At 53.9% G+C, this 16,635-nt stretch overlaps 1 protein-coding gene across 1 annotated transcript in view; it reads right to left on the bottom strand.

The window, feature by feature from the left end:
• Positions 1 to 565: 565 nt before the first annotated feature.
• The window catches only part of Aco2 (aconitase 2), a 43,234-nt gene continuing 27,164 nt past the window's right edge, over positions 566 to 16,635 (bottom strand). The window contains exons 5-18 of the mRNA XM_006980193.4: positions 15,599 to 15,757; positions 15,248 to 15,398; positions 14,148 to 14,252; positions 12,495 to 12,586; positions 11,287 to 11,392; positions 8,680 to 8,837; positions 8,413 to 8,486; positions 7,780 to 7,891; positions 3,972 to 4,094; positions 3,628 to 3,783; positions 2,757 to 2,948; positions 1,636 to 1,768; positions 1,093 to 1,214; positions 566 to 977 (exon numbers count right to left, since the gene is read on the bottom strand). Coding sequence (XP_006980255.1) covers positions 843 to 977; positions 1,093 to 1,214; positions 1,636 to 1,768; positions 2,757 to 2,948; positions 3,628 to 3,783; positions 3,972 to 4,094; positions 7,780 to 7,891; positions 8,413 to 8,486; positions 8,680 to 8,837; positions 11,287 to 11,392; positions 12,495 to 12,586; positions 14,148 to 14,252; positions 15,248 to 15,398; positions 15,599 to 15,757 — 1,818 coding nt within the window. The 3' untranslated portion in view covers positions 566 to 842. The remainder of the gene's footprint in view (positions 978 to 1,092; positions 1,215 to 1,635; positions 1,769 to 2,756; positions 2,949 to 3,627; positions 3,784 to 3,971; positions 4,095 to 7,779; positions 7,892 to 8,412; positions 8,487 to 8,679; positions 8,838 to 11,286; positions 11,393 to 12,494; positions 12,587 to 14,147; positions 14,253 to 15,247; positions 15,399 to 15,598; positions 15,758 to 16,635) is intronic.

Genomic DNA, 16,635 nt, shown 5'->3' with positions numbered 1-16,635 from the left:
ATGCTGCCTAATGAAGAGGAACCTATTTTACCGCGCCTTCTGCTGCAGAGACAGCATCTATGATTAGGTGTGACTTGGGGGCAGATACCTTTTCAGGCTGCTTTATCTTCTTCTGTGGTCCAGGCTGGACTTGAACTCAGAGATCCATCTGCTTCTGTCTCCCAGGTACTGGGATTAAAAATGTGCCACCACCTCCCACTTTAGGATAGGTGCTGCACCCACTCTCAGGGTGAAGACCAGGCCTAGTGCATCAGTCCCAAGGGAACCAGAGACAGACAGCTCGTGGTCCCTGATGCTCTTCTGCAGGCACATGGGAGGGCAGCAGGGGTGGAAGTGATTTCTGTTAGTGCTCCCATCTCTGCTGCAGTGACCAAGGTCCAGGTGTGACCCAGGCCTGGTGAGGCTTTAAAAGATCCTCCCTGCATGCAAGCTGACAGACAACAAATAGACACCAACCACTCACACAGAACAGTCAATGGATTTTTTTTTTTTTTTTTTCTTGTCAGAACAAAAGGTTCTCTAAAATCCTTCAGCCACCAGTGAAATGATGAGGCAGGATCAAAAGTCCTTTAGAGGGAGTGCTGTCATTAAAATAAATACAGGTGCGTGGGCTTTGAAGGCGAACCAAACCGAAAGGAAGGCAGGGCTGGGACATAAAATCAGTGCCCTCCACGGTGGCTCACTCTGGGCTGAGGATGGGAGAGCAGGAAGCAGGTCTGGTCACCATCTCAGAGCAGGAGGCCGCGCTGGACAGACAGCTCTGACTGATGATGCACATGGACCTGCACTTTGGCTACCCAGCAGGGTCCAGAGTGGGACACAGCCGCCAGCCTGGCCCTCCCTTATTGCTGCAGCTCCTTCATCCTGTTCAGGGCACTGCCTGCGCGGAACCACTCGATCTGAGTCTCGTTGAAGGTGTGGTTCAGGAGGATGGTTTCCTGGGTCCCATTAGGGTGCTTGATGATGCATTTCAGAGGCTGCAAAGGAAAGATGGGTGTGGGTGGGAAGTGGAACGTGCTCCTGGGAACTCAGCCCCGACCACACCCACCCGAGACACCCCTGGTCTGTCTGCCCTCCTTCCTAGCCCCTGACCTTGCCAGGGGCAAAGTCCTTCAGGCCTTGAATGGTCAGCTTGTCCACCGGGTGGATCTTGTTGTAGTCAGAGGGGTCGGCGAAGGTGAGGGGCAGCAAGCCCTGCTTCTTTAGATTGGTCTCTGGAAGACATACACGAAATCAAGTGTGGGTCCTCTGCCCAGGGACCCTTACTAGCACCAGAAGTGTCCTCTAAAGCAGTTGGGAGACAGACCCCCACCCACCCAGTCCTACTGGGGATAACCGGTGACTGTACCACCCAAGTCTGCTAGGTCCCAGTGACCCTTTCCCAGCAGCACTTCAAGCACTTCAGGTTTGCTTATTGCACATGTACATGCCACATGCCTTGGATTTCGGTTGACAACCTTAGAACCCAGACCAGTGTTGGTAGGAGACTTTGGGCAGCAGACTTAGTCAACCTGGCGTTGGGTAGGTGGGGACAGGCTATGTGGACTATGGGAGCATGGACTCCAGGCCCAGTTGGCCACTGACAGTAGGTGACCTAGGGCCTTGAATGAGGAGAGCACTTGGGTTCTAACCCACCATGGATCCTGGCGAAGCTCTTGGTGATGATGGCCCGGCCCCCAAGGTGGCGAGGCTCCAGCGCTGCGTGTTCCCGGCTTGAGCCTTCGCCATAGTTCTCATCTCCAATCACTACCCACCTGATGCCATGTTTCTGTCAGGTAACAGGGACAGGTGGTGAGGCAGAGGGGGGTGCTGCCTGTCCTGCCTAACCTTGGGCAAGTTGAGGTGCAGAGTCAATGTGGGGGAGGCAGTTCCTTTCCTGTTGCTCAGGAGCAGCTGAATTTGGGATGAACTGGGCCAGATAAGGCCCAATGGAGTAGGCAGGTTGGATGTTGGCTCTAGCTAGCCTTCACGGGGCAGTGCACACCCTGGGTGGGTGGAGTGGGAGAAAAGCCGTGGCTGCTCAGTGGGGCCGGAGACTGACCGGGCCCTCCATGACGCCATTATCTGTACAGTCAAGGATGGGGGCCTGAGAGACTACAGGTCCTTAGGCATCTATCTGCACTGTCCCAGTCAGCCACAAAGAGGTGCCAGGCGACCCTCACCAGTACCCTGCATCAGTCCAAGTGGGCCAGGGCTGGAGAAATGGCTCCCCAGTAAAGAGCTCTTCAGAGGAACCACGTGGCAGCTCCCAACCACATCAAACTCCAATTCTAAGGGGATGTGATGCCCTCTTCTAGCCTCTGTGGCACCAGACATGCACATGACGCAAAGACACATGCAGGCAAAGGCCACGCACAGAAGTAGTGCGGGGCAGTGCTGGTGCCCACCTCTGATCCCAGCACTTGAGGAGCAGACCTCCGAGTTCAAGGCTAGCCTGGTCTACAGAGCGAGTTCTAGGACAGCCAGGGCTCCAAAGAGGAACAACCAGGTGGGACCCTGGCTCAGGCCTGGCTTAGTCTGTGTGGAGACCTCCCGAGGCTCTTCTCTGAGCTTCCCTTTCAACTGAGTTCAAAAGCAGCACTTTTATATGGTTTCCTTCAACCTTCTGTGGTCTGGGGCCAAACACCTGCTGTGACTCTGACTCCAGGGCAGGGTCTCCTGGGTGCTGGATAACAATTTTCTCTAGGTGCCCCCCTCACCCAGGCCCTCAAGAGAGCAGCTCCCAACACGGTTCCCACCAAACAACACTGGCCCACCTTGTAGTATCGAGCAGTGTCAGGGACAGGGCCGAACTCCTGGGTGACAGCATTGCGCACGGAGTTGGCCTTGCCGTTTTCAATGTTGATGGCACCGATGAGCAGGTTATTAGAGATGTTGTCCAGGTGTCCACGGAACTTGAGCCAGGGGCCAGCAGCAGAAATGTGGTCGGTGGTGCACTTCCCTTTGACCTTGGGTGGGTAAACAGGCCAGGCCAGGTTAGGTTAGGCAGTGACCAGAACAAGCAGGGGAGATGAGCGTTATGTCTGGCCTTGGACCTGTAGCCTATGGAGTGAGTCCTGGTGTTCCCACCTGGTTCAGGCAAGGCCATCCCCCACCCCGTCAAAAGCCCCCAACCGCGTCTCCATGACAGGATACTCTCTCTCTTCCAGGACAGGCTACACATGGAGGACAGAAGCAGCTGCTTGCTTATTCAGCTGAGCTGCCGGGGTGGAAGGTCAGCAACTCCATGCCAGACAGAAGCTAGGAGTCATGTCTGGGTCCTGGCTCACATGAACTAAATACTGGCTCTGTCACAGGCGTGCCTGGACAGCCCTTAGTAAGCCCATATATTATTGTCAGATATGAGTCTGAGGCCCTTGACCACACTGGAAAGGCCGAGCTCCCAAACAGTCCGTATCCAGTAATGACCCACAGGAATGCTGTGGAAGTCTGTTGTCAATCCAGAGCTGAGCTGAGTCACACGTGATGCGTTCCCCACACCAGCTGAGTCACACTTCTGCCCCGCCCAGAGCCATGGAGAAGGGAAACAGAGGCTGCTGTGATTTCTTCCTCCTGGCAGCCAGCCTCCCTGTTCCCCTGAGGTTCCCAGCCATGCCCACTGCTTATGGATGGGATGCTTGTGCCAACCTTGATGAGGATTTGCAGATCCTCTAGGTCTTTGCCGTCCCACTTGTCAAAAGGCTCCAAGAGCTGCAGGCGCTGGCTGGTAGGGCTCACGTCCACCCGCTGCCCACTGCTGTCCTTGGGGGGGTGCTGGTACGTGTCCTGCCCTGGGTCAAAGTCCTGCAGAAGGGATGGAGACACACTGGGCACTGAATCCTTACTCCCTCCATGGAGGTCTCATAGGTCACAAGCTTCCCTGTGCCCCAAACCTCACTTCAAACAGTGTTAGCCCACCTCAAATGGGCCCAGGCAGCTAGGCCAAGGCACATCTTTGGTGGCTACCCATACAAAATGGAGCATCTGCTCACCGATCGGGGAAGCTCGTCTGCATCTGGAGCCTCCAGCTTGAACTTCTTGCCATCCTTGCCTGTCAAGAAGTCGGTTTCTGGGTTGAACTTAAGGGTTCCCGCAATGGCCAGGGCTGTGACAATCTGAAATGGAGGAGGCCAGTTTGCTGGTTAGCACCAGCCATCCACACCTACCTACCCAGGCCCATCTTCTTTAGAATTATTTTTATTTTATTGGGTGTGAATGTGCGTATGGTATGTGTGTGTGCATATAAGTGCCAAAGCATAGATGTTGGGGTCAGGAAAAACTCTGTATGGTTGATTCTCTCCTTCCACCTTTATGTGTGTGTAGGGGGAGGGGGACTCTGGACACTGAACTCAGGTCTCTAGGGTCGTGTGTAGCAAGCACTCTTGTCTGCTGAGTCATCCTGCTGACCCTCAAGGTCTCACGATGCACCTGGAGCTTTCCGGTTTGGCTAGGCTGGCTGGTCAACAAGCCCCAGGGATTTTTTGAATGTGGGTGCTGGGAAGTCAAACTCAGATCCTCACACTTGTGCAGCAAGGACTTCACCGACTGAACCGTCTCCCTCCCAGGCCCTCTTCTGAAGCCAGAGCTGCAGGGCTGTCTTTGGGACCACGAGCCACCAGGCCTGCAGAGTACCCAAGAACTCAAGGGCCACTCGGCCTCTACAATGGCTGCCAGGGCCTGAACATAGCGTTCTCCCTAGGCTGGGCCAGCAGTGCTATGGTCCTTTCCTGTCTCTTGCAAGTGTCCTGGATAGATGGGAGGAGGCCAGTGCACAAACGCTTCAGTGCTGAAAATACTCTTGCTTGTCAGCAAAAGAAAAGCAGAGAACCACTGCCTCACTTAGCAAGAAGAGCTTCTGGATCCCTCAGTAAGTCAAGAGATTAGCCTACGAGGTGGGACACCCACTCAGCGCCTACGACACGTCAGCTGAGTCAGTGCCCATAGTGACAGCAAAGGCACATTTTTACTGAACGCAGAAACTGAGCTTGAGACCCACCTGTGGCCTCTGCCACTCACCAGGAAGGGAAGAGGAGGGGGAGGGGAGGGAGAGAACCACTCACCAGGAAGGGAAGAAGAGGGGGGAGGGGAGGGAGAGAACCACTCACCAGGAAGGGAAGAGGAGGGGGGAGGGGAGGGAGAGAACCACTCACAAGGAGGGAAGAGGAGGGGGGAGGGGAGGGAGAGAACCACTCACAAGGGAGGGAAGAGGAGGGGGGAGGGGAGGGAGAGAACCACTCACAAGGGAGGGAAGAGGAGGGGGAGGGAGAGAACCACTCACAAGGGAGGGAAGAGGAGGGGGGAGGGGAGGGAGAGAACCACTCACAAGGGAGGGAAGGGGAGGGGGGAGGGGAGGGAGAGAACCACTCACAAGGGAGGGAAGGGGAGGGGGGAGGGGAGGGAGAGAACCACTCACAAGGGAGGGAAGGGGAGGGGGGAGGGGAGGGAGAGAACCACTCACAAGGGAGGGAAGAGGAGGGGGAGGGGAGGGAGAGAACCACTCACAAGGGAGGGAAGAGGAGGGGGTGAAGGGGAGGGAGAGAACCACTCACAAGGGAGGGAAGGGGAGGGGGAGGGGAGGGAGAGAACCACTCACAAGGGAGGGAAGAGGGGGTGGAGGGGAGGGAGAGAACCACTCACCAGGAAGGGAAGAGGAGGGGGGCAGGGGGGAGAGAACCACTCACAAGGGAGGGAAGAGGAGGGGGGAGGGGAGGGAGAGAACCACTCACAAGGGAGGGAAGGGGAGGGGGGAGGGGAGGGAGAGAACCACTCACAAGGGAGGGAAGAGGAGGGGGAGGGGAGGGAGAGAACCACTCACAAGGGAGGGAAGAGGAGGGGGTGAAGGGGAGGGAGAGAACCACTCACAAGGGAGGGAAGGGGAGGGGGAGGGGAGGGAGAGAACCACTCACAAGGGAGGGAAGAGGGGGTGGAGGGGAGGGAGAGAACCACTCACAAGGGAGGGAAGAGGAGGGGGGAGGGGAGGGAGAGAACCACTCACAAGGGAGGGAAGAGGAGGGGGGAGGGGAGGGAGAGAACCACTCACAAGGAGGGAAGAGGAGGGGGGAGGGGAGGGAGAGAACCACTCACAAGGAGGGAAGAGGAGGGGGGAGGGGAGGGAGAGAACCACTCACAAGGGAGGGAAGAGGAGGGGGGAGGGGAGGGAGAGAACCACTCACAAGGAGGGAAGAGGAGGGGGGAGGGGAGGGAGAGAACCACTCACAAGGGAGGGAAGAGGAGGGGGGAGGGGAGGGAGAGAACCACTCACAAGGAGGGAAGAGGAGGGGGGAGGGGAGGGAGAGAACCACTCACCAGGAAGGGAAGAGGGGGGGGCAGGGGAGGGAGAGAACCACTCACAAGGGAGGGAAGAGGAGGGGGTGGAGGGGAGAGAACCACTCACAAGGGAGGGAAGAGGGGGGAGGGGAGGGAGAGAACCACTCACAAGGGAGGGAAGAGGAGGGGGGAGGGGAGGGAGAGAACCACTCACAAGGAAGAGAAGAGGAGGGGGGAGGGGAGGGAGAGAACCACTCACAAGGGAGGGAAGGGGAGGGGGGAGGGGAGGGAGAGAACCACTCACAAGGGAGGGAAGGGGAGGGGGGAGGGGAGGGAGAGAACCACTCACCAGGAAGGGAAGAGGAGGGGGAGGGGAGGGAGAGAACCACTCACAAGGGAGGGAAGAGGAGGGGGAGGGGAGGGAGAGAACCACTCACAAGGGAGGGAAGAGGAGGGGGGAGGGGAGGGAGAGAACCACTCACAAGGGAGGGAAGAGGAGGGGGTGAAGGGGAGGGAGAGAACCACTCACAAGGAAGGGAAGAGGGGGGGGCAGGGGAGGGAGAGAACCACTCACAAGGGAGGGAAGAGGAGGGGGGAGGGGAGGGAGAGAACCACTCACAAGGGAGGGAAGAGGAGGGGAGGGGGAGAGAACCACTCACAAGGGAGGGAAGAGGAGGGGGGAGGGGAGGGAGAGAACCACTCACAAGGAGGGAAGAGGAGGGGGGAGGGGAGGGAGAGAACCACTCACAAGGAGGGAAGAGGAGGGGGGAGGGGAGGGAGAGAACCACTCACAAGAGAGGGAAGAGGAGGGGGAGGGGAGGGAGAGAACCACTCACAAGGAAGGGAAGAGGGGGGGGCAGGGGAGGGAGAGAACCACTCACAAGGAGGGAAGAGGAGGGGGGAGGGGAGGGAGAGAACCACTCACAAGGAGGGAAGAGGAGGGGGGAGGGGAGGGAGAGAACCACTCACAAGGAGGGAAGAGGAGGGGGGAGGGGAGGGAGAGAACCACTCACCAGGAAGGGAAGAGGGGGGGGAGGGAGAGAACCACTCACAAGGGAGGGAAGAGGAGGGAGGGAGGGAACCACTCACAAGGAAGGGAAGAGGAGGGGCAGGGGAGGGAGAGAACCATAAGCAGCATTCACATACCTCTCCCATGACCCTGTAAGGTAGGTAAGGGGACCAAGCTTGTGGAGTTGGGAGAGCAAGGACAGTGAAATGCCACAGTCCATTCTCTACTAACCGTGCAAATGGTTGGGACCCTTAAGAGCTGAGGGAGACCCAGGCGGGAATCCCCAAGTCAGCCTTCTGTTTGATGAATGACAAGGCCATGTCTTGTGGCTTCCCCATGGATAACTGACATTAGCAGTGATTGCTGCTGGGTAGGGACTGACAGGAGAGATTAATTTGCCCTTTTATATTTCCTGGGACTTTCTATAATGCCAACCCTAAGCAGCCCACCTCCCCTTTCCTCTGACCCACCAGGGAAAGGACCCCCAAGGTAGTTTCAGGTATGCCTGGCCAGTGTAGTCTCACCTCTGGGGATGTGACGAAGGCATGGGTCTCAGGATTCGCATCATTGCGGCCTGTGAAGTTCCTGTTGTAGGAGGTGACAATTGTGTTCTTCTCCCCCTTCTTGATGTCTTTCCTGCAAGAGCAGAGGGGACAGGATTAGAGATCCAGCCTTGTCACATGGGCTGTCCAGAAGCCAGGGGGTCTGGGCTCTTATGGTGCATACCTAGCTCATGACAGGAGGGGAATGGGAAGAAGGCCCTAAAAACGTTGCCTCCTCTGAGGGACTCAGGCACATGGTGCAGGGGCAATCTCAAGATCAATGGGTCGCATCTGAGACTGAGGAAGAGGCACAGTCCAGCCTGAGCCTGAGGCCTGAGTCTCCTCGCCTGGGCAGCTCCGTCAGAGCCACCTGCTTGCCTGCTAGGATGAACCTTGTCAGCCTCTGCCAGCCAGGGCTGCCACCTCTGGCCACTCAGTGCTTCAGCCGGGCTTTCTAATCTGGGTGCCCAGCCAGGTCTGACACGGACTTCTAATGTGTATTCCCTGGAACCAGAGGCCTTAGGCTGGAATCTTCTTTCCACTATTTCTTCCGGTCAGCACTCTAAACCCAAGGAGGCAGAGTCGGACCGGACCTCTCAGGGATGCTCTGCTTACCTGTCCCACTGGCCGATGCAAGGGCCACAGGCATTGGCCAAAACAACGCCACCCACATCCCTCAGGATCTGTGCCTGCAGAGGACAAAGAGGACAAGAACCTGTCAGGGCCAGGCCCAGTGGGGATGGCAATGGGTAAGGCAGCAGCCTGGGGGAGGAAAAGCTGTGCCCACATTGCCTTAGCCCAACAGGCCGTGGCTTGTCCTGTCCTGAGCACGCATCAGCAGGCATGGTGGGAAGCAAAGGGCAGGCACAGGCGGACACTCACATAACCATCCCGCTCAATGGTGGCTCGGATCTGCTCAGAGCCGGGTGTGATGGTGAACTGGGACTTGCACTTGAGTCCATGGGCCAGGGCCTGCTTGGCCACAGCTGCCGACCGTCCCATGTCCTCATAGCTTGAATTGGTGCAGCTGCCAATCAAACCTGGTATATTGTGGGTGGTAAAGTCAAAAGTCAGGAGATTATGACCAGGTCTCCATCTGACCTGGACAGAGTTCACCCACTGATTTGGCACAGAGATTACTTCTATAGACATGCTGGGAGCAACCTAAGTATGAACAATAAAGAAAGCTACTCATGACCCAGTCATTAACATTCACTAACCAGGACACTGAACACAGGTCATAGCAAATCCACTTTCACACCAATTTTATACACAAGTGTAAGTACACATAAAACCCAAAAGGGTGCTGGGTGGTGGTGGTGGTGGTGGTGGTGCTGGGTGGTGGTGGTGGTGGTGGTGGTGGTGGTGGTGGTGGTGGTGGTGCAGACCTTTAATCCCAGCACTAGGGAGACAAATGCAGGGCAATTCTGAGTTCCAGGCCAGCCAGGGCTACACAGAGAAACCCTAACTCCAAACAACAAAAACTAAACCAAAACAACACAAAACCCAAAAAGTTTTATTTTTTTGAGGCAGGGTTTACGTAGCACAGGTTGAGCTTGAACACCTGATCCTCTTGCCTCACGCTCCTGAGTGCTAGGGTCATAAGCATGCATGCTGTGCCCCATGTTAGGGTTCATACTAACACATTCATAATGATTACTGCTAATGGAAGCTGACAGGCTAATTTTTCTTATATACTATCTAGGATTTTCTGTTTTCTGCTTGCTTTCATTTTTGTTTTGTTTATTCTTTCCTTCCTTCCTTCCTTCCTTCCTCCCTCCCTCCCTCCCTCTCTCTCTCTCTCTCTCTCTCTCTCTCTCTCTTTCTTTTTTTTTGAGACACGGTTTCTCCATGTAGCCCTGGCTGTCCTGGAACTCACTCTGCAGACCAGGCTGGCCTCAAACTGAGCTCCCCACCCACTCACCCATGCTGGGATTAAAGGTGTGCCTCACAGCCTGCTCTGCTTTCTGCTTGTTCAGCAACAAAAGATCTTAAAAAGTTTTTGTTAAACTGGTCATAGTAGGGCACTCCTTGAATCTCAGCACTCAGAAGGCAGAGGCAGGAGGATCTCTGTGAGTTTAAAGCCACTATGCTCTGTCTATATAGACAGTTCTAGGATAGCCAGGGCTACATAGGGAGCCCGTCCCAAAAAAATAAAAAGCGTATTATGAAAAAGTTCAGTAGAGAGCTACAGATCGAGTTCTAGGGCAGCCAAGGCTACTCAAAGAAACCCTGTCATGAAAAACAAACAAACAAAAACAAATAAACAACAAAATCAGTAGTATGAATGACAGGATTCTATCTATCGATATCAAGTTTCTCCTATCAATACAGCCATTTTTTTTTTCTTTTTTGGAAAACAGGGTCTCATTATGTAGCCTTGGCTGGTCTTGAACTCATAGAAATTCACTTGCCCAGCCTCTTGGTGCTGGGATTAAAAGCAGGTACCGCCGGGCGGTGGTGGCGCACGCCTTTAATCCCAGCACTCGGGAGGCAGAGCCAGGCGGATCTCTGTGAGTTCGAGGCCAGCCTGGGCTACCAAGTGAGCTCCAGGAAAGGCGCAAAGCTACGCAGAGAAACCCTGTCTCGAAAAACCAAAAAAAAAAAAAAAAAAAAAAAAAAAAAAAAAAGGCAGGTACCACCATGCCTAGCCAGCAGTTTATTTTTTAATTATTAAACTATCTTTTTAAATATAATTTACTTCAAGCGTGTAAGGGTGAGCATTCTCTGTACTATTGTTCAATGCTGGACGCTATAGAGGGCAAACTCAAGGGAGCCAGGCTTGCTTCCTCAGGCTTCTCCTCCTAAGTGAAGACGTGGTTAGCAGGTAGCATAGGCACACTTATACTGGAAATGATGCATTGTTATCTGGAAGCCAAGTGTAACAGTGAGCTGTGCTGGCTCTGGCGACTCCAAGCACTCCCTCTTCTCCACTGAGGCCTTCTGACGCATCCTCTGACGAACAGTGAGCTGGTTTCCTCTCTGGTTTGTGTTTGGAAGCAGCTTGCTGAGAGCACAAGCTATTAAGCAGCAGAGCCAGGATTCAAACCAAGGCCTTGTGAGTGCAGGACCCAGGCTCTGGACAGCCAGGCTGTGCCAGGTGACAGCAGCATGCCAGTGCATCTGCACATGGGAAGCGTGTCCACGGCAGCATGACTGCTCAGCATGACTGCTAGGACTTGTGTTCGTACAGAAGTACATTTATAAAAAGATGTGTGTGTTCATATACACAACAACACAGGAACATTCCCAAAGAACACTTTTCCGGTTAAGAGTTGGAGTTAGAGGTATTTTAAGACTCTTTTTGTGAATATTCACTACACTACAATAAATAGTAGTCTTTCTATACCAAGGAGAGGCAATATTTGAATATTCATACCTACCTCAGAAAGGGCCTGTCTCAGGAAGCACCATAAGGTGGCTGTCCACAGCCCTGGGCAGAGCTGCTGGCCCAGAACCTATTAACCTGAGACGGTGGAAGACACTCACCCACTCTGATGTCCAGAGGCCAGCCTTCCTTCTCTGCCACAGTGCCCACTTCTGCTACGGGGTGAGCCAAGTCGGGGGTGAAGGGTCCATTGATGTGCGGCTTCAGCTGAAAAGATGGCACAGAGCAGAGAGGCAGAAAGCATCAGTGAGGATGGACTTGCTTCACAGATCCCCACATTTCCACAGAAGGAAAGGCTCAACTGTGTCATAGGAGACAGGTCGCAAAGAGCACCTGGAATTCCCCAACGCCATCAGGCTGTGCTTATCTCCACACAGTACACACAGGAACTGAAGGTCAGAGTGATGTGCCTCACCCCAGGTCACAAGTAGATGGGAGAGGTACAGAAACAATCAGGGCCGTCTGCCTCACAAGCCTAACCTCCCAAACTACACTGTCTTTGGAGGAGCTGGGCCTGGTGGTGAGGCCTGTACTCGAGCTACTTGAGAGGCTGAGGCAGGAGGACTGCAAGTTTAAAGCCAGCCTGGGTTCCAAAGTTAGTTCCAGGAGAGCGCGAGGAACTTAGTGAGTCCTTGTCTTACAATAGAGAGAAGAGGGCGGGGGACACGGACCTGTGGGCCATGCTTGTCTACAAGTGGAGAGCTCTGGGTTCAACTGGACTACCACCAGGGGTCAGGATGGATCAAAAACGTTCCTACTGGAACCTTCTGACAGACAGACCCTGTGGCAGGGCTAACCAATGGGATGCGCACAGCAGAGTGACTGGCACAAGCCCTCAGTACACCAGACTGTTACTAGCTCACAGCCACCTCGGGGTCCCACTTGGTGAACTGAGGCCTACAGAGGCAGATCAGCTTGCACAGGGCCACAGAACCAAGGCTGGCACTGGGCTTCACACAGCCTGGCTTCTGTTGCTCTAGAGGCCTTTCCTGGCTCTGCACACCTGCTCTGCAGGCCTCCGGATGCCAACTCACTGCAATGTGCCCTATGAACTCCAAGCAAAGCGAGCCCCCAGGCCGGTTCCTGGCTTCCACTAACCTTGGGGGTGGCAAATGGACACTTACATCAGACTTGCTTTCCCCATGGCTGTCTCCTCCTGTCTCCTCCCCACTGCTGCCGGTTTTAGGCCCTAGGAATCAAGGGCCAACTCCCCTGTGGGTGTACTGGTAGGACCCACCCCCTCATGCCCAGTGCCCAAAATGAAAAGTCCCACCCTCAGAAATCCCCCAAACCGTATTCCCTCCCTCACCTCATTGAGGTTAATTTCAATCAGTTGGTCATACTGGCAGCCGGGGTCAGGCACTAAGTGATCCTTGAATTCTTCAGCTAGACTGGCAATGTCTGGAATCAACAAGGGAGGAAAATGAAACAGAAATTGGTTTTGAGACATGTTTATCTGTACACCCGGGCCAGACACCTGCCGCTTACCAAGCAGCAGGTTCCAGGCAGTAACTAAGGCAACAGAGGGGCAAATCCAACAGCACGGACGCTGTCCCTGCCCATCAGGAACTCAGCCTCCTGCAGAGGCTGTCAGTGAAGCCAAGATGAGGAAACGGGGTGCTGGAGTTAAGCACACTCCACCTCACAGTGTGTGAGGAGCAGATTTCATTTTCCCTCTGAGAGGGTTCCTCTGTGTAGCCTTGGCTGTCCTGGAACTCACTCACTTGGCTGTCCTCAAACTCAGAGATCCACCTGCCTCTCTCTGCCTCTTGAGTTCTGGGATTAAAGGCGTGCGCCACCACCCACCCGTGAGGAGCAGAATTTTTAAATTTTTTCTTCTGTTTTGTTTGTTTTTAAATCTATGTGTATTAGTTTTGCCATGGGAAGTTTTGGGTTTCCTGAAACTGGAGTTATAGACAGTTGTGAGCTGCCATGTGGGTGCTGGGACTTGAACCCGGGTCCTCTGGAAGAGCAGCCAGTGCTTTTTTTTTTTTTATGATTTATTTTATTTTATTTTATTATGTAAACAGTGCTCTTTCTGCAAGTTTGCCGTATGCCAGAAGAGGGCATCAGATCTCATTACAGATGGTTGTGAGCCACCATGTGGTTGTTGGGAATTGAACTCAGGTCCTCTGGAAGAGCAGACAGTGCTCTTAACCTCTGAGCCATGTCTCCAGCCCCTCAGCCAGTGCTTTTAACCACTGAGCTATCTCACCAGCCCCGAGGAACAGAAATTTTAAGAAGTCATTAGGGGACTGAAGAGATGGATCAGGGGTTAAGAGCACCAACTACTCTTCCAGAGGACCTAGGTTCAATTCCTAGCACCCACATGGCAGCTCACAACTGTCTGTGACTCCCAGTTCCAGGGGACCTGACATCCATGGCAAAAACATCAATGCATATAAAAATAAAATGAAATATTTTTTAAAAAAAGAAGTCATTAGATGGAGAAAGGAGTGAAGGGTACTCCAGGTAGAACTCAGGGCTCCCAGCTTCCCAGAGCCCCTAACCTGTAGTTTCTACCCATTCACCCACATTCCCCTCCCTTTCCAGGTTCCAGCCCTTTTATTCCCTTCTTTGAGCTTCAAAGAAATCAAACTAGGTCAGGAAAGGTGCTGTGGGAAGCTGGGAAGCTCCCTCAGTCAGGGAACAGTTCTACAGAAGAGACCCATGTTGCTTCCAGAGCTTCCTGTAGGGGAATCAGTGACTAGGCCACAAAGGACCAGAATGCAACCCTTTTCCTGTGAAACCCACATGGATAATCTCACATGGATATTTAATTTGGAGGCCAGACCCTCCAGAGGCTGAAGAGAAGTGCAGACGCCGTATCAGAAGCAGTCACACACACCTAGTTTGTCATCTATCTGCAGCCAGCCTAGGGACCCCAGGCTAAGGACTCATACCCTCAGGAGAAGAGTACAACATGGCCGCGTGCTCACACCCCTCCACCCCATGAGCTCACCTGCTCGGCCTGTCTTGCTCAGGTACTTCTTCATCCTGTGGTTGTACGGGAACACTGATGTGGTGGCCCCAATTTCTGCACCCATGTTGCAGATTGTTGCCATGCCTGTGGAGAAACAGAGCCCAAAGCATGAGGATGCTGCGCAGCTAGGTGTGAGCTCCAGTACCTGCAAGGTGGGCACAAAGCTCTTTATATAGTGAGCTGCATCGCTTCCTTCCTGGCCTATAAGGCCACCTAGTGGCAATAGGCACTCACCCTCAAAGCCCATGGCCAGTGAACAGACTTCAGCCTTCACCAGCAGAACTCGAGCTGAGAGTCTGGCTTCTGCTCAGCAGAGCACATAGCCATTGTACTGAAGCTGGACATGGCCAGCCACTGCCTAGAAGCTACTGTGTCTACCTTGCTTAGAATGGTTCAAGATCATCATAAACAAATAAATACCAGTACTGGATGGACTTAGGTCTAGGTCTGTTTGCCTTCTGGGAAGCTACACCATGATGCTACATAAATATTTTTCTAAGTTTAAGCATAAGAATGGAATAAATCAGGTTCAGAGCATATACCTGTAGTCCTAGCTACTTGGGCGGCACAGACATAAGGCTGCTTGAGATCAGGGAGTTGAAAGCCAGCTAGAGCAACAAAGAATGGAATAGCACCACTGTCTGGACCAGAGAGCATCTTGTCCACTGGTGTGGCTCAGAGATATCCTGGCTTCTGTCAGGGCCTGTCAGCAACGTCACAGCTGGGTGAGCTCTTGTTAACTAAGGGGTATAATAATTCCACAGGCTACTACAGGGTCTCTGCGACTTTTATGGGTCATCCAAGACAGTCCTGCATCATTCTTGGCCAGGACCCAGCAGCAGAAGCTAAGGCTGATGTGGGTCCCAACTCAGAGTAGCCACAAGGGAGTTCCTGTCTCTTCACAGTGGTTGTCAGTTGTTCTGTCAGAGCAGCAGGCGGCCCCTAGCCTGACTGCCTACATGTCTATTCTCAGTCCACACACTGCCTGGACAGCCTCAAGGGAAGGCCACTTGAGCTTCTGTTCCAGGCACATGACCCAGCCCAGAGTTAGGGACAGCGTGTGAGGCTGTCCTCCTCACCAGTGCAGGAGATGGAGTCGACACCAGGCCCGTGGTATTCCACAATAGCACCCGTGCCGCCTTTCACCGTCAGGATGCCGGCCACTTTCAGGATCACGTCTTTGGGCGAGGACCAACCAGAGAGGGAGCCTGTCAGCTTCACACCGATCACCTGAAACAGTGGGCAAGGCAGTTACAGGCCCTCTGCACCACATACTACGTTCCAGTCAGCAGTCAAGGAACGGGGCTTGTGGTCCCACTCCTCACAAAAGAGAATCTAGCCTGGCTCAGCCATCTGGGACCCACAGTCCCCCATGCACCCCAACAGCCTCCCTTCTAGCCAGGCCAGAGCAATCCTTCCCTAGCCCTCACCTTGGGACACTTCAGCTCCCAGGGGATCCCAGCCATGACATCCACGGCATCAGCACCCCCTACTCCAATGCAGATGCCTCCCAGGCCACCACCATTGGGGGTGTGGGAGTCAGTGCCGATCAGAAGAACTCCCGGGTATGCATAGTTTTCTAGAATGATCTGAAAAATAATCAAAGATATTAAGCTTAAAAGTCTTTAGCCCAGAATGGAAATGGGACACAAAAAAGGATCTACAGAGCTGTCCTCACTGACACCAGACCACCCGGCCACGCCCAGGCATTCTTGAAGTATGGGGTAGGGGACAGCCTCATTTAATAAGCTATATGGCCAGGCGGCCTGGGCTCATGAACAGCTTCTGTGTGACTTGGGCTGCAAATGCCTCCCTGTGCCTCAGTCTCTTCATTTATAGTAATAAACCACTCAGGTCATCTTAACTTCGGGGCGTGCTGAGAACCACACAAACTGGCACCTAAGTGTCCTTTGATGGGCCTGGGACGAGTGTGATGAAGAAAGCTCCCAACAGACTCTCAGCCTCGAGTAGTCAACTGTCCAGGGCGGGTGGTACACCTCCCAGGCTTCTCATCAGGGTAGACAGTTCTGTCAGGAACAGGCTTCAGTTCCCACAGGGCATTTAAGTAAGTATCGAGATGTAGCGAGTTTCTTCAATGTCTGAGAATCCGCCTCCCAAGCCTCTGTACCCTGGAGGTAGCTCTGATAACCCAACATCTTGCTCATCACCTGCCCTGTTTGCCAGGGCTGCTTCATCCAAAGCTCTTCCTAGCTGTGAAGGCCAGGGGATAAGTGCTCTCTAGAACACTGGGTGAGAAAGAAGAGGCACATCAGTCCTACCCACTGTCCAGGACCCTCCAAGGGGCCAGACTCATGGGAAGGTAGGTGTCCAGCCCACTCTGTGCCTGGGTGTGTGGCCTACCACCTCCTGTTTCCATGAGGCCTTGGGCGAGACACTCAGCCTCTCGAGGGGTTAATTTATGCATAAGAGCTAGTTAGTTATAAGCCTGAGCAATAGGCCAAACAGT

This window comes from Peromyscus maniculatus, chromosome 20 (assembly GCF_049852395.1).
Source record: "Peromyscus maniculatus bairdii isolate BWxNUB_F1_BW_parent chromosome 20, HU_Pman_BW_mat_3.1, whole genome shotgun sequence".
In the NCBI taxonomy this organism is placed as follows: Eukaryota; Metazoa; Chordata; class Mammalia; order Rodentia; family Cricetidae; genus Peromyscus; species Peromyscus maniculatus.
Note: the sequence above shows the minus strand (reverse complement) of the source record. Positions and strands in the feature narration are given on the sequence as shown.